The 21,392-nt window shown below is 60.5% G+C and overlaps 9 protein-coding genes across 9 annotated transcripts; 5 read left to right on the plus strand and 4 right to left on the minus strand.

Annotated features, from left to right (window-relative positions):
- Window positions 1–78: 78 nt before the first annotated feature.
- On the plus strand, window positions 79–2,565 carry PAN0_010c3934 (uncharacterized protein; the record flags this gene model as incomplete). Its single annotated transcript, XM_014800390.1, has 1 exon — window positions 79–2,565. The coding sequence occupies one exon, from the start codon at window positions 79–81 to the stop codon at window positions 2,563–2,565; it is 2,487 nt and encodes an 828-aa protein (XP_014655876.1).
- Window positions 2,566–2,653: 88 nt separating this feature from the next.
- On the minus strand, window positions 2,654–5,089 carry PAN0_010d3935 (protein-vacuolar targeting protein; the record flags this gene model as incomplete). The annotated part of the gene is made up of 1 exon (XM_014800391.1): window positions 2,654–5,089. One exon carries the CDS (start codon window positions 5,087–5,089, stop codon window positions 2,654–2,656), a length of 2,436 nt encoding a protein of 811 aa, XP_014655877.1.
- A 132-nt stretch (window positions 5,090–5,221) lies between these two features.
- Window positions 5,222–5,827, plus strand: PAN0_010c3936 (cell wall organization and biogenesis-related protein; the record flags this gene model as incomplete). Its single annotated transcript, XM_014800392.1, has 3 exons — window positions 5,222–5,372; window positions 5,449–5,551; window positions 5,617–5,827. 3 exons carry the CDS (start codon window positions 5,222–5,224, stop codon window positions 5,825–5,827), a joined length of 465 nt encoding a protein of 154 aa, XP_014655878.1.
- Window positions 5,828–6,206: 379 nt separating this feature from the next.
- PAN0_010c3937 (DNA mismatch repair protein) lies at window positions 6,207–9,077 on the plus strand (the record flags this gene model as incomplete). The annotated part of the gene is made up of 1 exon (XM_014800393.1): window positions 6,207–9,077. The coding sequence occupies one exon, from the start codon at window positions 6,207–6,209 to the stop codon at window positions 9,075–9,077; it is 2,871 nt and encodes a 956-aa protein (XP_014655879.1).
- Window positions 9,078–9,849: 772 nt separating this feature from the next.
- PAN0_010c3938 (uncharacterized protein) lies at window positions 9,850–10,909 on the plus strand (the record flags this gene model as incomplete). Its single annotated transcript, XM_014800394.1, has 2 exons — window positions 9,850–10,166; window positions 10,384–10,909. The coding sequence occupies 2 exons, from the start codon at window positions 9,850–9,852 to the stop codon at window positions 10,907–10,909; spliced, it is 843 nt and encodes a 280-aa protein (XP_014655880.1).
- An 87-nt stretch (window positions 10,910–10,996) lies between these two features.
- Window positions 10,997–11,366, plus strand: PAN0_010c3939 (uncharacterized protein; the record flags this gene model as incomplete). The annotated part of the gene is made up of 2 exons (XM_014800395.1): window positions 10,997–11,044; window positions 11,118–11,366. The coding sequence occupies 2 exons, from the start codon at window positions 10,997–10,999 to the stop codon at window positions 11,364–11,366; spliced, it is 297 nt and encodes a 98-aa protein (XP_014655881.1).
- Window positions 11,367–11,392: 26 nt separating this feature from the next.
- PAN0_010d3940 (uncharacterized protein) lies at window positions 11,393–14,164 on the minus strand (the record flags this gene model as incomplete). The annotated part of the gene is made up of 6 exons (XM_014800396.1): window positions 11,393–11,679; window positions 11,771–12,447; window positions 12,594–12,817; window positions 13,267–13,459; window positions 13,726–14,018; window positions 14,162–14,164. 6 exons carry the CDS (start codon window positions 14,162–14,164, stop codon window positions 11,393–11,395), a joined length of 1,677 nt encoding a protein of 558 aa, XP_014655882.1.
- Window positions 14,165–14,285: 121 nt separating this feature from the next.
- Window positions 14,286–17,354, minus strand: PAN0_010d3941 (subtilisin-like protease; the record flags this gene model as incomplete). Its single annotated transcript, XM_014800397.1, has 1 exon — window positions 14,286–17,354. One exon carries the CDS (start codon window positions 17,352–17,354, stop codon window positions 14,286–14,288), a length of 3,069 nt encoding a protein of 1,022 aa, XP_014655883.1.
- A 2,874-nt stretch (window positions 17,355–20,228) lies between these two features.
- On the minus strand, window positions 20,229–21,224 carry PAN0_010d3942 (bcp1; the record flags this gene model as incomplete). The annotated part of the gene is made up of 1 exon (XM_014800398.1): window positions 20,229–21,224. One exon carries the CDS (start codon window positions 21,222–21,224, stop codon window positions 20,229–20,231), a length of 996 nt encoding a protein of 331 aa, XP_014655884.1.
- Window positions 21,225–21,392: the final 168 nt, after the last annotated feature.

Raw genomic sequence — 21,392 nt, forward strand, 5'->3', positions numbered from 1 at the left:
ATGGCAGCCCCAAGCTGCACACCAAACACGCTTCAACGAGGAGAAACCTCGGCCTAGGCATCTAGCTCGACCGCCAATATGGAGTACATCGCGGCGCAGGACGACGCACATCCAGGCGCGCCGCTCAGCGTCGCCGCAGCCATCGCACTCGGCCTGGTGGCCAGCTTCATCCAGAGTCTCGGGCTAACCATCCAGCGCAAGTCGCATCTCCAGAACGAATCGCTGCCACCCGCACGACGCTCCACGGAATGGAAGCGCCCACTGTGGCTCGTCGGCTTCGTCATCTTCCTGGTCGCCAACGTCGGCGGAACGGTGTTTCAGATCGGCGCACTCCCCATCGTCATGCTCGCGCCGCTCGGAGCCGTCAGTCTGCTCTACAATGCCGTACTCGCGCGCTTCCTGCTCAACGACCTCCTCTCCAAGTACATGGTGATGGGCACCGCGCTCATCGCCTCCGGCGCTGTCTTGATCGGCTACTTTGGCGTCGTCCCCTCGCCTCCACACAGCCTCGACGAGCTGCTCGACCTGTACGCGCGCCCGACGTTTGTCGCGTTTGCCACCATCTTCACCTTTCTCTTTGTGGGCGTACTCACCGTGTCGCATCTCGCTGACTGGCAGCTTCACACGCGCATGTACCGCAACTCGCTCCCCAGCCGACCGCAGAAGCCCAAGCATCGCACCAGTCACGGACTGCGCGGCCGTCTGCGAAGGCGGTGGTCCGCTCCCACTCTAGCACCCGTCGCCGAGGTCAACGAGAGCAGCTCCGGTATCGCCACCCCCGTGCTCGCCGGGCGCGACGAGATCAATCGCCGCTCGACCGTCGGGCTCACCGCTTCTCCGCAGAGCGTCGTGTACGGCCGCACCATTGTCGCCACACCCATCCCGCCACTCGCTGCAGCCCCCGTCGGTGCACGCGACACCAACGGCGACGTCTCGTCGGCGTCGAGCGTCCACAAACAGGCAGATACCAACGCTGCCTCGAAGCGCGACTATGGATCGCTTGGCAGGAGCGACTACGCCAACGCGCGCAAGCGCAAGAAGAGCATCGACGTGCCGCGTCTCGAGCTCAGGGAAGCAGAGCAGCGCGTCGACGCTGAGACGGTGCGCCAGACCAAGCTCGGTCTCGCCGTCGCCTACGGCGGTGCAAGCGGTACGCTTTCGGGCGCGTGCCTGCTGCTCGCCAAGTCGGGCGTGGAGCTGCTCATGCTCACGTTCGCCGGCCAGAATCAGTTTGGCCGCTGGCAGAGCTGGCTGCTCATCGGCATCCTCCTCGCCGCAGCGCTGCTCCAGCTCTGGTACCTCAACAAGGCGCTCAAGCTCGCAGATCCCACACTCGTGTGTCCGCTGGCATTCTGCTTTTACAACACCTCGAGCATCGCGCTCGGCCTCGTCTACTTTGACCAGATCGGCGCGCTGGCGTGGTACGATCTCGTGCTCGTCGCCGTCGGCACGGCCGTGCTGCTGGCGGGTGTGTGGACCGTGAGTCTGCACGGCAACGACGATCCGTGCGACGACGATCCAGAGACGCAGCCCCTGCTGGCGTCGCCCGCGTCGTCGGTGCGCTCGCGCCCGTCTTTCGACGCCGACTACGAAGGTTTGCTGGCGGCCAACGGCGCTGGGTTGGTAGGCCCACATCTGCCTCCGGTCTCAGTGTCGCCGCACTCGTCGTCGTTTGTAGACCACAATGTGGCGCCCCTGACGAGTCCCGAGGAAGCAGCCCTCACTCTGCCCGCCGCCGAAGGCCAGCTAGCGGACAGCGGCGCACCTAGGGTCGCGCCTCGCTTGGGTGCAACGCCTGCTCGGCGACGCTTTGGCTCGAGTGGTGCGCATGCTCAGCGGCGCCCCACGATCACGCTCGAGTTTCCGCTGCGCGACGACATCTTTTCGCCCAAGCACGACGCAGCCTCGCCGGCGCCACACGATGTCGAGGCGGATGCGGGGCCAAGCTCGTCGCCTCCGCGCAGTCGCCGGGCCGAGGCGTCGCCCGAGGAGCACGACTCGCACGGCAGAAGACAGGGCTCGCTGTACAATACCATTCTCGAGCACGGCCTGTCGATCGGCATCAGTCCGAGCTCGCCCGGCTTCCATCTGCAGCCGCGCTCGCCGTCGCTGTCGCGCGTCAACTCCAACTGGCAGCGGCCCACGCGCCATCCGCAGCGCAGCATGTCGGAAGCCGATGCGCCCTCGACGCTCACGGGACACGGGCGCCGGGGCCAGCAGGGAAGCGAGGACTCGGTGGTTAGCAACGTGGGTGGCGAGGCGCAGGATGAGGATGCGGCGAGTTCTGGGTTTGGGATTGCGCTGGATCAGCTCGATCTGAGTCGTAGGCTCGAGGCGGTGGGACTGAGTGCGGGCGCCAGGTGGTGGAAGCGCTTGAAACCGCGTTGGACGCGATCGCGGCAGGTAGAGTCCGTCGCAGAAGAGACGGACGCAGACGTTTCAGACCGTACCGTCATTATCACCAGCAACAGCAACGGTAGCCTCATGGCCGTGCAGCCCGACGACCATCAGCCAACTCAAGGACTCGGCCTCGACCTTTCACAGAGCCGCGAGTCATCCACCTGACCCACCGCACGCGTGCGTCCACACGATGCATGCTTTGTCTTGTACCACAGCGATACCCAATGTTTGGCAGTGCGATGTGGGAATTGCTTTAAAAGCTGCCAGCGTTGACGAGGAAGAGGTCGCGCTCGTTGGACTTGATCCACTTTGTGAGCGTGTTGGCAATCGCCACGATGGCGGATTTCGACAGCTGCGGATTGACGCAGAGGTAGAGCTCAAAGGGTGCCGTGATCCAGCCAAGCACCTGTTCGTGGTGGCTCTTGAGCAGTTGCATCTTCATCCTGGTATCCGTGGTGAGTTTTGGATTTGCAGATGTTGAAGAGGCGAGACCGAGGGCAGAGGCGATCTGGGTCGTTGGCTCGGGTGATGACGAGGGGATGGGGTTGTGGATGTTGTGGTGGACGAGGGCGTAGAGGGTGAAGAGACGTTTGCGGTGCGGGGCGCAGGTGCTGTACGGCTCGGGCAGTAGGGGTGAGGTTAGTTGGATCGTGCTGTTGCTGCGGTAGACAAAGTGTCGCAGCCCCGCCAGCCCGAGCTCGGTGCAGGTATAGGCGGAAACGCGCGGCCCACCTTGGTCCAGATTGAGCGGATCCAATAGATGCCTACATAGCACGAGAATGTGTCGCTGGAAAGACGTCATCCATGCATCCCCCTCCCCACCCTCATGTCTTGTTTTCGATTTGCCCTTCCTAGCCTCTACGGGAGTCTTGGCACTTGAAGAGGTGGCAGGTTTGGCAACGAGCGACGAGATCCAGTTCGACACGGTAGGAAACGCATCCTTGTCGGCGGTGACCACAATCACTGCCAGCTCGGAGCTCGTCATGCGCTCTCCTTGCTTGTTGCCTGACGTCCAGCTTTCGGGATCGAGGAACTTGACGTAGGCATGCACGAATCCCTGCGGCGCAAACTTGGGCATGCTAAACGGCATCCACACCTCGGCCTCTCCATCCCCGGACGTCTTGATCGACCTACTGCCCATGACGGTATTTGTGAGTAGCAGAAGATCGATCGGATGCACCGAGTGCTTGCGCGGCCTAAGCAGCGTCACGATCCTTCCGTTGGCAACCAGCAGCACGTAGAGCAAATCCTTGGGTCTGCACACCTGTCCATCCGCTTTGCCTTCTTCAGCTACGGGCGGCTGGAGTGTAGCGGTCAGCTGGTCGCGCAAGTTGGGCACGGTGATACGGATCGGCTGCAAAGCCTGGAGCCACCACTGATGGCCACACGCCCAGTCGGACATGTTTGCATCGTCATTGTTGGCGTTGAGCTGGTTGACCAGGTAGTCAAAGATGCCCTCGGTGCCTTCGAGCAGCCGCCTCAGATCAAAGTTGGGCATGCGCGCGAATAGGCGTGTGAGCTGACTGGCCGAAACGAGACTGACGACCTGCAGGTAGAGATACTCGAGGTGCTGGCGCAGCGTTGACGGCTCTTCGCTCCAGCTCGACACGCACACGAGGTAGAGCGGCGCGCGAAGCAGAAAGACGATGAGCAAATCGCCCTGCCGGATGAAGCGCAGCTTGTCCGAGTCCTCGTCGGCGAAGATGGAGATGAGCGCCTGCATCACGCCGACCTGCGTCGTGCTGCTCTCGTCTTCTTCGTCGCTGTCAGCGCAAGGCAAGCCGCTGGCAGCATCGTCGGGTTGTTGCGGAGGTGTGGATTGCTGCCGCCGCTTTTCGCGATGCCGTCGACGCCGTGCGAGCGATGCATGCGAGATGTAGATCGGCTTGCCCGCCGACGAGAGGATGTAGTACTTGCGGTCCGGATACCGCTCTGCCTCCACATTCGAAGCTGATGTATCGGCGAGGTTGGGTTCTGCTGGTCGGATGTCGTCACTCGACGGCAGACCGGCATGGTCTGGCAGCGTCTCTGCCTGGTCCTCGGGAGCGGCAGCATGCTTCGCCACACGGGCGGCTACGTCGACGCTATTGCTGCGACTGCGACGACTGGAGGATGCCCGACTGACCGAAAGCTGCGACAGCCTCGATCGCACACTGTGGCCGTGCGAGGCTCTGTCCGCTGCAGCCTTGTCGTTGACGCGATGCAGCACGTCGAGCGCATGGATGCTCGAGCTCGCGGTGATGCCGACGGCTTCCGGCTCGTCATCTCCTCCTGCATTCTGAAAAGCACCTTCTCCCGATGCAGCGTCCGATGCTGAGGCTGATGTGCTGACCTGTACCTTGGAATCCTCGTCGAGATCTGCTAGATGCGCATCGGCGGGAGGTTGCGGGGTGGACGCTCGGAAGGCCAAGTCCGGAAGCGGGGTGGACGCCCTGGTGGACGCGGAGCTGTGCGTGGAGGCAGCGTGGGAGCGCGACCCGGAGTCGGCGGCAGTGCTGGTGTTGGCGCCGACGGTGATGCGGGAGGAAGTGGTTGAGGTGGAGGCGGCTGACGTCCAGGATCTGGCGAGAAGCGCTGTGGGGCGTGCGGGCGTGGTGGATTTGGAGCTGGTGCGAGAGGAGCTCGAGACTTGCCGGCTGCCCTCAGCGGCCGCTTCTGGCTCGGAGGGAGAGGGCGGCGACTGCGCCATGACCAGTAGGGCGCTCGGTCGAAAGATATGGAGAGAGATGGTGGGAGGGTAAGGACGTTCGAGAAGCAGTCGCGCGCGCGCGTGTGTGAGCCATGAAAGAGTCGCCTCCACACCAACACTTTTTGGCGGTCCATGCCCGCTCCTTCTGCCGCTTCTTTACCGAACCAATTCCACCTTCCAAGCCTGTCTTCGCATCACGTCCTTGCGTTCCACCAACAAGGCTCGTCCAGCATGTCGCAAGCTTCGTCAACGCAGCCGCTCTATGCGGTCGCCGATTTCTGCCGTAAGTGTAGACGCGTTTCCAAGCACAACAACCCTACGGGTACTGAATGCCAATGATGTGCTTTCTCGTATCGCAGTGATCCCAATGGGCACTCCCACCACCTCGGTCGGCGAGTACATCACCGAGTGCCAGCGCGTGCTCGAAGATATGAAGGACGAAGGCATCCGCTACGAAGTGCAGTAGGTATCAAAACGCCAATCATCGTTGCGCTTGTCATGCTGATCCACCCGATGTTGTCTCACAGCGGATACGGTACCAACCTCGAGGGCCTCTTCCCCGTCGTGAGCAAGGCGATCGAGCGATGCCACGAGGCAGTCCATCGACTCGGCGCGCAAAGGATCGCGACGGACATCCGCATCGGTACCCGCACCGACAAGCCGCCGCCGACATCCGCAGGGCCCACCGAGAACCAGCGCAAGAAGCAGAGCGTGCTCAACCGCCTAATGCAGGAATGATCGGATCGCTCGCACCCGCATCCGCTTCAGCACACCATCGGTTGAGACCGTGACAGCTGGCCTATCGAGATCAAATGCTGCAAAGTGGGTATGGAGTGAAAGGATTGGTAGGAAGGCGCGGAGAACTGTCCGATTGTTAGTTGACGAACGATCTAAATGAGCAGCGCGTTTTTTTCGACTGAGCTTTTCGCCTTTACGCCTCCACCCAGCGCGGGCGCTTCACGCGACGCGTTAAATTCAAGGGTCCCGCCAGCGCCACTTTTGGCCACTCGCTCTGAAGCCCGGAGATGAGCTGTTTGGCAGCTGCGGTCTCGAGCACCTTCCTCCACCACCAGTCTCACCCGACGACCACCACATCAGCCTTTGCTGAAGCTACACAATGTCGGGACTCATGTACGAAGGTCCGTCGACGTCCGAGAAGCCGGATCTCGGCCTGGACAATGTCGCCGAGAGTTCCTTCTGCCAGTTCTTCCGCTCCATGCCCCCAAGCACGCCCGGAACGCTGCGCCTCTTTGACCGCTCCGACTTCTTCTCGGCCCACGGCGACGACGCCATCCTCATCGCCAACCTCGTATTCAAGACACACTCCGCGCTCAAGTACCTCGGCAGCGGCGGCAAGGACAAGGGTCTGCCCTCCATCACACTCAGCGTCGCGGCGGCCAAAAACTTTCTTCGCGAGGCGCTCACTTCGCGTCAGATGCGCGTCGAGATCTGGAGCAACGCCGGCGGCAAGCGCAACAACCAGTGGACCATGCTCAAGCACGCCTCCCCCGGCAACCTCACCCAGCTGGAAGACATGATCTTTGTCAACGCCGACATCGTCAGCGCACCCATCGTCATGGCGCTCAAGATGACCACCCGCGACGGCATCAAGACCGTCGGCGCGGCGTTTGCCGATGCCACCAATCGCGAGCTGTGCGTCGCAGAGTACGCAGAGAACGACCTCTTCTCCAACACAGAGTCGCTCATGATCCAGCTCGGCGTCAAGGAGTGCATCCTCCCCAAGGACGACAAGGGCGCCGACCTCGACCTCACAAAGCTGCGCGCCGTCATCGAGCGCTGCGGCGTCGTCATGTTCGACAACCGTCGCGCCGACTTTTCGGCCAAAAACATCGAGCAGGACCTCCGCCGTCTGCTCAAGGACGAGTCGGCCGGAATCACCATCCCCGAGCTCGACCTCAAGGTCGCCATGGCCGCAGCAGCTGCGCTCGTCTCCTACCTCGCTTTGCTCACCGACGAGCACAACTTTGGCCAGTATACCATCCGCACACACGACCTCTCCCAGTACCTGCGTCTCGACAACTCGGCACTGCGCGCCCTCAACCTCTTCCCCGAGCCGGGTCAGACGGGCTCGAGCAAGAACACCAGCGTCTTTGGCTTGCTCAACCGTTGCCGCACCGGCCAGGGCCAGCGTCTGCTCGGCCAGTGGCTCAAGCAGCCCCTCGTCAATGTCCACGCCATCCAGCAGAGGCAGGACCTCGTGGAGCTCTTCGTGCGAGACAACAGCTCGCGTCAAAACGTCCAGTCCGACTTTCTCAAACTCATGCCAGACATGCATCGCATCAGCAAGCGCTTCCAAAAGGGTGTCGCCACGCTCGAGGACGTCGTGCGTGTCTACCAGGCCGTGCTCCGCCTGCCTGGCTTGATCCAGACGCTCGCCGACATGGACACGCCATCCGAGGCGCACCAGCTCTTGCTCGATTCCACCTACATCGAGCCCCTCAAACTGCACGAAGCGGCGCTCGCCAAGTTTATCGAGCTCGTCGAGGCAACGCTCGATCTCAACGAGCTCACGCACCACAACTTTGTCATCAAGCCCGACTTTGACGACAATCTGCGTCAGATCAAGGAGGCGCTCGACGACACGCGCGACAAGCTCGACGAGCAGCACCGCGCAGCAGGCAAGGAGCTTCGCATGGACACCGAAAAGAAGCTGCATCTGGAGAACCACCACGTGTACGGATACTGCCTCCGCGTCACGCGCACCGACGCCAGCCTCGTCCGCAACAAGAAGGGCTACTCGGACATCGCCACCGTCAAGGGCGGCCTCTACTTTACCAACGAAGCGCTGCGCGACCTCTCGACCGATTTCAAGGACCTCTCGGAGCGCTACAACCGCTCGCAGAGCGGGCTCGTCAAGGAGGTCATCCAGATCGCATCGTCGTACTGCCCGCCGCTCGAAAAGCTCAACGTGGTGCTCGCGCATCTCGACGTCATTGTCAGCTTTGCACATGTCTCCGAGAGCGCGCCCGTGCCGTACGTCAAGCCAAGAGTGAGCGAAAAGGGCACCAATGCCGACCTCGAGCTGCGCGAAGCCAGACATCCTTGCCTCGAGGTGATGGACGACGTCAACTTCATCCCCAACGACACCGAGATGGTGCGCGGTGCGTCCGAGTTCCTCGTCATCACGGGCCCCAACATGGGCGGCAAGTCGACCTACATTCGTCAGGTGGGCATCATGGCGCTCATGGCTCAGGTGGGCTGCTTTGTGCCTGCCGCCGAAGGAGCGAGGCTGCCCGTGTTTGACTGCATCCTCGCGCGTGTGGGTGCGGGTGATAGCCAGCTCAAGGGCGTCAGTACGTTTATGGCCGAGATGCTCGAGACGGCCACCATCCTCAAAACAGCCACGGCGGACTCGCTCATCATCATCGACGAGCTCGGACGCGGCACGTCGACCTACGATGGCTTTGGCCTGGCGTGGGCGATCAGCGAGTGGATCGCCACCAATGTGCGCTGCAAATGTCTATTTGCCACGCACTTCCACGAGCTGACCAACCTGGCGAGCCAGCAGGCGCACGTGCGCAACCTGCACGTCGTCGCGCACGTCGAACAGCGTAAAGGCGGCTCGCGACAGGACCGCGACATTACGCTCCTCTACAAGGTCGAGCCGGGCATCAGCGATCAGAGTCTGGGTATCAATGTCGCCGAGCTCGCCAACTTTCCGCCCTCGGTCATCGCACTCGCAAAGAGAAAGGCCGAGGAACTCGAGGACTACGACGAAGACGACGCACAGGCAGCTGGCGGCGTGCTCGACAGCCTGCCCGAGGACGAGACCAAGCAGGGGGCCGCGCTCATCGACGAGTTCCTCACCACCTGGGCTAGCCGCACCAAGCACCTCGAGCAGGACGCAAAGAGGCGCAGGCACGCAGACACCGACGAGGAACTGCAGGAACTCAGAAAGGTCGTCGACGAGTTCCGCCCTCGCATCGAGGCCAACGCGTGGGCCGCCAAGGTGCTCGAGAGCTTTTGAGTGCATCAATCCACACTCGATTCACTAAGTTAAGCGAAGCGCGCGGTTTGTGCCTGAGTACAAGAAGAGTCTCGAACGGGACCATTGAGTGGAAAGAGGGGAAGCATGGTCAATGCATGAGGGGTCGCACGTTGCACGTTGGGGGGGCAGCGGATGCTCGGGTCTCCGTTCGCAGAGATAGCGAGCCATGTGCGAGGGTGTCACAGGGTCGGACTTGTGCGAGGCTAGGACAGAGTGCGGAAGGTGCGGTTCCGCGCAGGCCGCGCGCCGTGCAACGGTGAACGTGGGCCGGCTTGGGCCGAGCGGAGGCTGACTGTTTTGGCAAGTGGCGGAAGTTGAATTTGCATCCGACGGTCCAAGCGAGTTGCGGCGCTAAGCGAGGCTGAAGAAAAAGGTTGGCACTGCGCCCAAACGCCCGCCTGTCCAACTCGGCGAGCCGCGCTCCGAACGCCGCTTCTTCGTGTTGATCTGCCAAGCCCCCTCCTCCTCCCCCACCGCGGGTCTGGGAGATTAGACGCAAGGCTTCATGCGCGATAGCACAAACGTGCAATCCCATTCGTGCCCACACAAAACGTTGCCTCTGCCTGCAGCACCGTGCCCGACACAAGACCCCGTCCCTCGCTTCCAGAGTGAAGAAAAATCCATAGCCGAAGCTGAAGCCCCCTCCAGACCCTCCTCGACGGCTGGAAGATATAAGACCGTCCATCTCAATGCTTTGCTTTCTTCGCCTGCCCCCTACGCAAAGTCTCTTCCTCTCTCCTGCTTGACCAGAATGAAATTCGCCACTGCCACTCTCGCCGTGCTCGCTGCCGCCGGCACCGTCTCGGCTGACAACTGGCTCGACCAGCTCGGCAACTCCTTCAAGAACAAGGGCCAGGAGATCGCTGCTTGCGCTAAGGCTTCCAGCCAGCTTTCGTGCAACGCAAAGTACGACATTCCCGCAAGCTCCTCCGCCAACTGCTGCTTTAATGGCGCCCTCGTTGACGGAGGAAAGCAGAGCGGTCTCATTCTCAGCACGTCCTTCTGGACTACGACCGCGGCCGATCCCGCCAACAACGGACCCAAGGATTCCACCACCATACACGGCTTGTGGCCAGATTGCGAGTGCCTGATTCGGTGCAGAAAGCAGACTTCTACATGTATACTGACCATCACTCTTCGTTCCCGTGAATACGGACCCTTTTTTTTTTTCTTTTCTTTTTTTTTTTTGGCTCATATACAAACCATCATCTTTCTTCTCTTGGATCATACACAACTCATCTTCGTCTCCTACAGACTGCGATGCGACATACCCTGCTTTTTGTAGTGCTGTCAGCGGTATCCCGGAGTACACGGGCGCCCAGATCGTCGATGTGATGGCCAAGTACGACCCCGCACTCAAAGCTTACTATGACAAGTACTTCAAGGACCTCAACGGCGACGCGCCTAGCTTCCTCGAGCACGAGTACAACAAGCACGGCACGTGCTACACTACCATGCGCCCCAGCTGCCAGCCCAAGCTGCCTTGGATCAGCCAGGCCGACTTTGCCGTGCTCAACTACTTCCGCCAGATCGCACACAAGTTCGCCGAACTCCCCACGTACGACATCCTCAAGGCCGCCGGTATCGTCCCGGACGCCAACAAGACCTACCAGCTCGCCGATGTTCAAGCCGCTCTCAAGGAGGCCCATGGCGCTACACCTTTCGTAGGCTGCAACAAGAAGGGCGAGATGAACGAGTTTTGGTACTTTAATTTTGTGCAAGGCAGCGTTAACTTCGGTCGCTACGAGCCTACCGAGTCGACGACCAAGTCTACATGCCCCGCTACCCTCAAGTACCTCCCGAAGCCTTGATATCATAGATCTTGGAGGAATACACGGCGATTTCCGTTTGAATGCCTTGTATACCTAGCCGTGCAGTCATCGACATCGGAACTTCCAATGATCGTGGCCACTTGCCCTCGTCTGATCATATCCGTGCCGGTTGATGTGAGTGGGGTCAATAAAAACGGGAAGTGCACATCCGACTGTGACTATTTGGCACGCCGCCGCCCCTCTCAAGACGGCCACGGCGGACTCGCTCATCATCATCGACGAGCTCGGACGCGGTACCTCGACGTACGATGGCTTTGGCCTGGCGTGGGCGATCAGCGAGTGGATCGCCACCAATGTGCGCTGCAAGTGTCTATTTGCCACGCACTTCCACGAGCTAACCAACCTGGCGAGCCAGCAGGCGCACGTGCGGACGGCCTGCACAATCTGCGGAAACGTAAGGCCAACGCTCTCGACGGGCCCTCGCGGTGGTCGCTAGCGGCCGGAATCGAGCAGATCGAGAGGTCAGACGAAGCTGCGGAAGCGGGACGCAGCTGCGATGTCGTAGGCGGAACCGTCGAGCCAGTGGCGTCCGAGGAGATGGTGTCGAGGCCCGGCGGGTTGTCGTTGTTCCTTCGTGATCACGCGTGACAATTGTCTCGTTGCCAGCGCGTACGTGGACCGATAAGATGCCATCGATGCCAGCTCGACCACCGCACAGAGCGTATAAGGCTCCGATTCCAGCGGGAGAGCGAGGCTTCCCGCAAAGAAGCTTCCTTGACGGTGAACGTCAACGCTGACGGGATCGCCTCCTTAGTGGTGGAGCATGGCAGCGAGAAAACCGCTGGCACAGGTTTCGACGAGGGCGAAAAGGTTCAACAGCTTCAACAAGGCCAAGTCTACGGACGGAAGCTACCTCGGCTTGCAGGTCGTACAGCGCAAAATTCGGCTCAAGGTCCTCGGCGTCACTTGTGTCTTCAAAGTCGTCGAGACCGCAGCTCGGTGCTACGACCTCATCTGCCGACTGACGTTTGCAAATCAGCTCGACGGCGTTGAGGGCGTCTTGAATGACCTTCTGGGACAAGACCGCTATGTCGCCTGCAAGCTGGTGCGCGAGCACGGCGTCGAGGTTTGGCGCATCTGTCGCGCGTTTGCCGTGATCACGCGGAATGACTGCCAGACGTCCGACCCAGTGCAGATAGCAAGGTATGAGGTCCTCGAAAGTGACCGTGAGATTGGCACCATGCTTGAGACGCCAAAGATTGTAGTAGATGGCGCACTCAATCTCGCCATGAACATCCAGAGACGTTTTGAAACGGAAACACTGGCCGTTTGCGATGAGATGAGCAGTCCAACCCCCTTGGACCGGGCAGACTCTTCGATACTCGGAATAACAATCCACTTCCTTTTTGGTGAGGAAGTTGACCACCTCTTGGACCTTGGCCTCATCCGCGAGAGCTACTTGATAGTCCGCGAGTTTGTCTGGCCGATTGAGCAGGGCACCGACGCCATGCTGATACAAGGCGGCAAGATCGTACAGCTCGATGGCCAGATCCTCGCCGAGACCCAGTGCAGGTTGTCTGCAAAGTTGTCCGTCGGGACCCGGTTCTTGTGGTCAACCATGTGTCGATTGACCGGGTCGGGCGACGGACTCTGGGAGGCGACGTGGCGGGCCATCGCATGCAGACCGCATTTGATGCGCGGAGGGGCTCCACCGCGCTCGTACACGACGCAGATGGCATTGCGGAGCAACACCTCGTTGCGCGTGTCGATGCGCGCGCAAACAATCCCGCGGCTATCATGCACCTCGTAGGTGCTGATGCCGGTTCTCTCGTCGCGATCGACGATCACTACCTTGGCAGCACCCGACTTGAGTCGGGGAACCGAAAAAGGAAGCAGTCCGGGGAGAGCGTCATTCGGGAGCGGCTTGGGAGAGACAGGCTCCGGCGTCTGTGAGCGAGATCGAAAAGGGGGAGCGGCCGGTGGCAGCGGCAGGCGACGGAGCCGTTGGGACTGCAGACAATGGTGGGGTTCCGGCCTGACCCGCCCGGCACCTGCATCCGGGGCACGCCCGCATGCACGCCCTGGAGGTGATGCTACATGCGCCCGCTCAGGGGTGCGACGCATTTACGGTACCTCTTGCTCGCACGCATTTGCTCACTCGCCTATACAATAGACACACCATCTCGATAATTCCTACCCAAATCAATACATTTTCCTTCGCACCAACTATCTTTGCCGTGTGTCGCCTGGCATCCGCGTCCTAGCGCAACCGTCGCCTAGCATCAGCGCCCAAATGCAACCGTCGCAGAATCCTTCAGCCAATACCCTTGCACTGGGCAGACTCCTCGATACTCGGACCACTAATTGGATTCTTTCACATCAGGGAATCAGATCACCTCTTTGACCTTGGCCTCATCCGCAAGAGCCACTTGGTAGTTCTGGAGTTTTTCTGGCCGACTGAGAAGTGCGTCAGCGCCATGCTGATAGCTCTCAACCTTTCCCCTGCTTGCTGTAATGTCTAGCCAGACATCGTCGTCGACCAGCACCTCGATTTTCTCGCTGCCATGCTCCGCCACAAGCATGCCATCCCTTCGGCGTTGATGTTCACCGTCAAAGAACCTTTTTTGCGGGACACTTCCCTCCCCCGCTGGAGCTGGAGTCTTTGGCGCTCCTCGGCTGCTTTGGCAGCTGCATCGAGAGCAGCTTTCCGTTCCTCGGCAAGATCCATCTGTGCGTCCGAAAGACCACTTTAGTCCGCTCGAAAACCTGGCCGTGCCTTGTGAAGACTGACAATGTTGCAGTCGTCCGGTGTGATCAAGGCAAATGTGCGACAGATGCGCCAAACCTCGACGCACGACGCCGAGAGTTCAGCTGCACCCGAACGACCGGTGTGTTGTTCCGCGCGTCCGACGGCGGACGGCGTGCGGAGCTTGACGTAATAACAGCGCGTGCGGAGTCGCCCGCGCGTGCGGTGCGGAACGAGAACCAGCCTCCGGTCGACGGCGGCCATGGCGTCGAATTGGACAAGGCCGCTGTCACCCGCTTCCGCACCTGTTCCGCTCGAGCCCCGGTCGTCAGCGGGTGCGGCAAACGGTTGAGGTCCGCTTTCGCCGCCGCAGGTTCTGTTGACGCCTGCCTCCGCCAGCGGCTACCGCGACGGTCGGTCGATCGTTTCCGCATTCCGCTTTCGCATCGTCTGCCGGTCGTCAATCGCCAACCGTGACTTTGTAAATAAATTAATTCTAATGGAACGGCGGGACCTTGCAACAGTTCGGCGGCCATCATCCTAACCATATCGAAGGCTAGAGGCTAAGACGGTCGTTGATTCAAGCAGTCAGAACGGATATGGATGGGATTGGCAGAGCGTGATTTGCAGTTCTAAGTACAAGTCGCTAGCCCGAAACGAGACGAAATTTTAGGCGGTGATGGTGAAGGCGTGCGAGAGGTACGACTCGTAGTCGCTCTCGAGCTTGCCCTCGGTGAGCACGCGCTGGGCGCGGAGAAGCACCTTGTAAGTACCCGGGGTGAGGGTGGTGCTTCCGTTCTGCGGCAGCTGGAGCTGCGGGGTGATGAGCTGGACGTTGTACGAGTAGTCAGCCAGCTGACCGGTCGCACTGTTCCTGCCGCTGTAGTAGCCATTGGCGAGCATGCCCACCGTCTTGACGTCGGCAAAGCCAGCACCCGCGACGGGCTTGGGAGCCGGAGCGGGCTCACCGCCGTGACCGGGCTTGGGACCGGGCTTGGGCTTGGGGCCGTTGCCAGGCTTGGGCGCGGGAGGCTTGGGGCCACCAGGCACAGGCATGGGCTGAGGCGTCTTCTGACCGTTGAGCTGACGACGGTGGATGAACCTCCTGTGGTTGGCAGCTGCACTCTGGGCGGCCGAGCCATCGACGTTGTAAGTGGGCTTGAAGTCGGTGGTGGCGTTGACAAGGTCGATCTGCAGGTAAGGCGTACCGTAGTTGAGGCGGTACACAAACTGCGGCCAGTTGGCAACGTTGCTCAGGCTGTAGCTGGTGTTGTCCGACTCGATAAACGTGTTGCCATCAGCCGAGGCGAGAACGGGCAGTCCCACGCCAAACAGCTCCGAAGTGTTGTCAAGGATCTGCGTCTTGGACGTGTCGGCTTTGTAGCCACCGTAGGCGATGTTGGCAGCGCTGTAGTCCTTGGACTGGGGCTCGAGGTGGATGAAGCCCGAGTAGAAGGGCAGCTTGTCCGTGCGCACACCCTCAGGCGGCGTGAAGGTCGCCGTGAACTTGGCAGTGCCCTTGGGCGGCACGACGAGGTTGGTCTTGCTGAACTTGACGCTGGCGTAGTTGGTGCTCAGCGGCACGGGGGCGAGGTTGAAGAAGATCGAGTCGTCCTCCTGCGACTGGGCGGTGCCGACGGGGAGGTGCGAGAGCTTATACGCCAGCGGCTTGCTGCCCAGGTTCTTGACCGTGATGGTCTGCGAGCCGTTGAAGTGCACCGTGTCGTTGAGCTCGATCACCGAGGGGCTGAGCGTGATCTGCTGGTACAGCGCCTTGTTGACGTCCACCAGACCAGTACCCTGCTTGGCGACGGTCTCGTACAGGTTGCTCGTTGTGTCGTTCATGAGTGGGGCGGCAGTGTTGGAGAAGATGCTGTTGAGCGCATCGGGCGAGAACTTTCCACGCGCGGCCTGGAAGACGGCGATGGAGCCCGACATGAACGGCGTGGCCATCGAGGTACCGGAGAGGATAGCGTACGCACCCTTCTTGATCGGGTAGGTCGAGAGGATGTTGCCGCCGGGAGCCGAGGTGGTGGGCGAGTCGAGACGGTTCTCGTAGGTGGGGCCGTAGGTCGAGAAGGAGCTCATGAGGCCACCGGTGGCAGTGTCCTTGATGGTGGCGATCTGCGAGTTGCTAAAGTCGAGCGAGACCTTGACGCCGTTGTTGATCTGCTGCTTGAGGTAGAGGCCGTCGTCGCGGGTGAGCGAGGCAGCCTGCTGACCGGCAACGTCGGTCTCGACGTAGGTGATGGAAGCCGCCGAGTTGTACACAAGCACGTACTTGCCGCCCTTTGCTGCGATGTTTTGGAACTTTGTGGCAAAGAGACAAGTGCCACGTCCGACCAGGACGACCTTGTTCGACAGATCGGGTGTCGAGTCCGGAAGGGGAGAGCAGACGTCGTCGGTAACAGTGAGGCTGGACGAAGTCGGGTACACCTCGAGCGTCTTGGACTGGCCATCGGCAAAGGTGAAGGGCGATCCCTTGAGCACGGTGACGGTCTTGCGGTCGAGAGTGTTGGGGACAATGGCGGCCGAGATACCGGTGAGGTCGGTGTTCTGGACCGAGCCGACGCTCATGACGAGATCACCGCTGGCAGGCGACGAAGCGTAAGCCATACCGTAGGCACCCGAGTTGGACTGAGCAATAGCGAGAGGAGTTCCGAGACTGGCGATACGCGAGGCGACGGCCGACGAGGGAGCCTCGCTCCAGCCACCGGGGCCACCGAGCGAGAGACTGAGCACGTCGTTTCCGTCAAAGTAGGCACGCTGCAGCGCGGCGATGATGATGTCGTCCGGAGTGCTGCCCTGGCAGCCAAAGACACGGTAGGCACGGATCTTGGCATGGGGAGCAACACCAGTGAAGCCGAGGGTGGTGTCGTTGGCAGCGACGGTACCGGCGACGTGGGTGCCGTGACCGTTGCAGTCGAAGGGGTCGGCGCTAGCGACGGGAGTGTTGGTACCGTTGAAGGCATCGTCGACGAAGGCGTATCCGCCAATGACGAGGCAGCCAGCGCCGAAGCAGGGCTTGTTGCCCGGCTTGCCGCCGAGACCAGGGTGGGTGTAGTCGATACCAGTGTCAATAATACCGACGGTCTGGCCCTTGCCCAGGAAGCCCTTGGCATGGACCTTGTCGACACCAGTCATGACGTGGGGGGAGAAGGTGTCGGTGTAGCCCTGCTCGGCGTTCTTGGGCTCGTCGCGGCGCTTCTTGCGGCTAGCGGGGCCAGCGGCGGCAGCGCCATCCTTGCCGGTGGCAGCCTTGACGAACTCGTCCGAGACAGTGGTAGGCTCGTAAGCGGGGATCGAGTAGAGCGTGGTGCGGTAGACCTTCTTGACACCCGGGGCGGATGCGAGCGACTGGTAGTCGTCGTCGCTGTCGAGGATGACCGACATGCCGACAAAGGTGGCGGGGTCGTTGTACTCGAAGCGCGTCTTGTACGACTTGCCGCGCTTGGCGAGGTGGTCGTGCACCTCGGCATGCGGGTTGTCGCGCTTGCCGCCCTTGGACGACGACGACTCGAGCTCGACGATGTAGCCGCGCGGCACGTAGTTTGCCTTCTCGAGCTGGGCGACCTTGCCCCTGCTGTTCCTGAGCGTGGCAGGAGCGTTGGGAGCGGTAGCAGGACCGGCGATGGGCTTGGGACCGGCGACGACAGCCGGGTTGTTGGCGGCCTCGACGCCGCTGAGAAGCAGCAGACCGGCACTGGCGGCCGCCGCAGCGAGCGAAAGGAACTTCATCTCTCGGCTTTTCTAGTAGCGCGAACTTTACTGGCGCTGTGAATGTAAAGAGAGTGTTGCAGACAGAGGGAGCGTGGTACGTGGCCGGAAGCCGCTGCGTGTGGAACGAACGACAGAGGCACACGAGCTGGGTGGGGAGGGAAGGAGGGAAGGGTAGGGAAACGGACTGAGGAGGGGGAGGGGGTTGCACAACCGGGATGGGGTTAGGAGACAGAGTCCAAGAGGAAGGGATCATAGCGTCTTCTTATATGCCATTGGTGTGCTTAGACTAGTGAGTGCGCAGGCACCTGGTGTGATACACAACGGTGGCTGCTCGCTGTAGAGAGCGTGAGAGAGAAGCTCGGGGCGCGAGGGCCCGCTTTTTGCTTTGCCGGCAATCAAGTGCAACAAGGCAACGATGGCTAGAAGATAGAAGCCACATGGCGGAAGTGGGCTGGCATGGAAGAGGGTGTTCCGAGCCAAGCGAGGGTTCGAAGGAACACGGAGCAGCCGAGCGGAGTGGGGAAAAGGAGCCGACAGTGCTGTCGAGCTTGGGTGCGCGCCAAGCTCGAGTTCTTCTTGCTGCTCGGCGACCGAGCTGAGCGCTTGAGAAGGAAGGTCAAGGAGGTGTGCAGCTTGACAGCACAAGCGAGACCAACACTGCAAGTTGACGCGCGCCTAGTGAGACAGGCAAAAGAGACTCACGGCGGTGATCCTTGTTGCCTTGTGATTAGCCGCGTCTTAGTCGGTGCGGCTGAAGGCTAACCCAGAAGCTGAGCAGCGAGGTCGAAGAGCTAAGGCTGGGACGAACTAAACTTAGACTCGCAAAACGGGCCGGACCGGCAAAGGCTCAAGTGGGAGATTGGATTGCACCATTCGCGAAACAATGGACAGAAGAACGGTCAATTCATTGCATCGTGGACTGACGACGATTGCACGCGAGATGCACAGCCGGGGTGTTTGCAGCGGGTTGGGGGAGCAGGCAAGATAATGCAGAGCGACGCTCAGCTGACCTCGGCGTCCAGTATGTCGCATCGACGCCATCCGACGCGCGTACACTTTGGTCGGTTGTCTTTTGTAACGCTGTCGCTGTTCCGGCGGGCATTATGCTCCCGGATGAATTTCATTATCGAGGCCAAGCGGGTCTTCGGACAAGTCGGGGTCGCGCAAGGACCTCCGTACGCAAGCGCCATCGCGTACGTGCAAGCGACACGAGGGGGGGAGAGGGGTCTTTCTGGACCGGCCATGTAATGACGGCTATCAAAGTGATGCTCTGCTGGCAGTTGCTCGCTAACGCACCGAAGATCTGCCAAGCCCGCGGCTATGATGAAGCGCAGCTTGCCAGCGAGCGACTCGGCCAAAGGGCGGCACGATATTGAGTTTATGCAGGCTGCTGTCGGAAGCCGATCAACCGACGGAGCGGCGCTATTGAGCAAGAGCTTCGCTTATGCATCTGCTACCATCCTTCTTCGCGCGCAGCCGCGCCGATGCTAAGTTGCCTTTTCGAGATTCCGAGTCAATATGCAGTATCATAGCGACGCCGACTTGGATGCGCATCGTGTCATTCTGTCGCTGCAAATGGTACGTATATTTCCCGGAGAGCAGAGTATGAGTCTCTTAGACATAGCAAAGGCTGCAGCGAAAGCGTTGCGGAGAAGGCGGCATGGAAATGACCGGGACGATTGATTGATGGGGTATCGGACAGGCGACTTCCGAGCATGGGCTGCAGCGAGATAAGAAGGGAAAAAGAACAAATGCACGCGAGCGCTCGTTGGCACTTTTGGAAGTGGGGGCCGTGGCGTAGAGCTGTTGCACAGTCGCCCAGTGCTGGGTCCCCCGCAGCTCGGAGCTTGGATTTCGGTTGACGCCCGTCAAAATGAGCTACTGCACCTCCTGCATCTCGCCTAGGCCGCTAGCTTCAATGCACCGAAGATCTCGACCTGCCTCTGCTGGCAACTCGGCGGCTCCTGCAACGTTGATTTTGTTGACTTCATCATGGCTCTTGATGCAAGTGCTTTCCGCCGCAACGCTTAGCCCCGCTGCACAGGGTTTCGGCGCGACCAGGCGAGTTTCCACCGCCCTCGTTCTCAGCAATCAAGTTGGCCCACTTGTACCACTTGATCTCTGTCTGGCTCTGCGATGCGGTTGGTCGGCGTCGGCTTCAAGCGTTCGGTGCACCGACGCTTCCTATTGGCTGGCTGTTGCTGCATGCAGAGGGTGTGGCGACTCGACTGGCTCCCGGTGGCGTGACCAGCACAACTCGACATCTCGGTGATGAAGAAGCATGCTCGCGTGCCGCTGTGTGGGGTCGCCCGATCGGGCGATCCCTGTGCCACTGTAAATTTTTCTGCCGATATCGAGACCTTAATTTCTCGACGTCTTTTTGTCGCCTTCAATTTTTGGTATATTTCTGTCGATGAGTGGGAACAAGCCATGCTTGGTTGCTTGGCATGGGGACCACCTCAGCGTCCATATGATGCTTTGGATTAGCTGTCCACAGCAAGTAGACTGCGAGTGAAGTCGTTCGGCTGGTACAGAGCCTGGGCATTCGCCAGGATCAGCCTGAAACGGTTGAAAAATAAGCACAAGAGAAGTAAGAAAAAAAAATGGAAAAAGAAGAACTGCAGCACCTAGGATTCCCGCGTGGTCCCCCACCGCAGTACTGACTAGGCGATACCTTGCTTAACTTCGCAGATCGGACGGGATGCGGTGCTTTCAAGGTTCTATGGCCGCAGATGTTAGGAACTCGCGCGTTGCTTTCTATATATATTCGTACGTTGAAGTGCCGTTCATTGACTCTTTCGAGGCTGGCCTGCAGCGTTCACACGGCGTTCTCACAGTCTGCCAAGCAAAGAGTGCAAGGTCATGATTGATTCTATTCCAGCTCGGCATGAATTATGCAAGAGGCACCGAAAGGTCGGCGTCGATCTGCTGCAAGAGCGCGTCCATCTTGTCGGCGGGCACGACGGCGACGCGGCCAAAGAGCGGAGCCTCGAAGCTGTCGGCGGCATCGGCAGGCGGTGGGAAGCGGAAGGTGAGCGCGTGGCTGGCCATCTTTGCGATGGCGACGTCCTCTGGGTGGAAGAGGCCGAGCTCCTCGTCGGATGCTCCGTTGAGGGCCATGCCGTCCGAAATGGCACGTGTCTTGGGAGCGTCCTTCTTGGCGCCCGCCTTCTTTGCTTCTCTGCGTGCGAGCTTGGCCTTCCTCTTGCGCGCGCCCGCGAGGCCAGAGGGTTCGTCGTCGTCGTCCTCGTCCATCGCCTCGTCGTCAGAGAAGGCATCTGCCGAAAAGACGCGCGAGAAGAAGAGGAAGTGCGACGGAGTCGGAGCCGAGGTGGACGCGAGCGATGCACGCATCTCTTCGAGCAGCATCTTGTACAGAGGCGGAGCCACTTGGGGAGGCATGTTGACCATGCGCTCGTGCAGCACCGCCACGATGGGTGCGTTGGTCGACGTGCTCGATGCTGCGCTCTTGAGAAGGTCGTGAACAGACTTGGTGGATGGCTTGGAAGACACTTCGAGCAAGTACTTGACCAGACTGTTGGTGGCCTCGGAGCCCTCGGACTTTGCGCTGGAAAGCGTGATGGACGAGACAAAGGCGTACGGATCCTGGTCCTCGTCGCCGACGACCTTGATGGTGGTGCCGATGCCTTGGGATGTGGACGTCTTGACGATCTGATCCGCCAACGCAGACAGGTCGAGCTTGGTGTTGTGCGTGTAGAAGAGCTGCTGCAAGAGACGCTTCAGAGCCTGGAAGTCGATCTCCTCGGGCGCGCGAAAGTCAAAGTCGACGTTGATAAAGTCGGGCTCCTCGGAGCCATCCGAGTCGTAGTCGGAACCGTCGGCGCGAGGCTCCTCGTCCTCTGCCTTGCGTTTTGTGTCGATCGGCATGTTATGCTGTGTGTCTGCGGAGTTGGTGGTGATGCTGGTGCTACGTTGAGCAAGCTGCAGGTCTTCGCGTTCCCACAAAAAAGTTCGGTTCCACGTCTCGGAACTCGGGACTCAATTTCAGTGTGGAGAAAGAAGCCACAAGCTTGATTCGGCCGACAAGCAGCCAAC

The sequence above is a fragment of the Moesziomyces antarcticus genome (genome assembly GCF_000747765.1).
Source record: "Moesziomyces antarcticus DNA, scaffold: scaffold_v10010, strain JCM 10317, whole genome shotgun sequence".
Classification (NCBI taxonomy): Eukaryota; Fungi; Basidiomycota; class Ustilaginomycetes; order Ustilaginales; family Ustilaginaceae; genus Moesziomyces; species Moesziomyces antarcticus.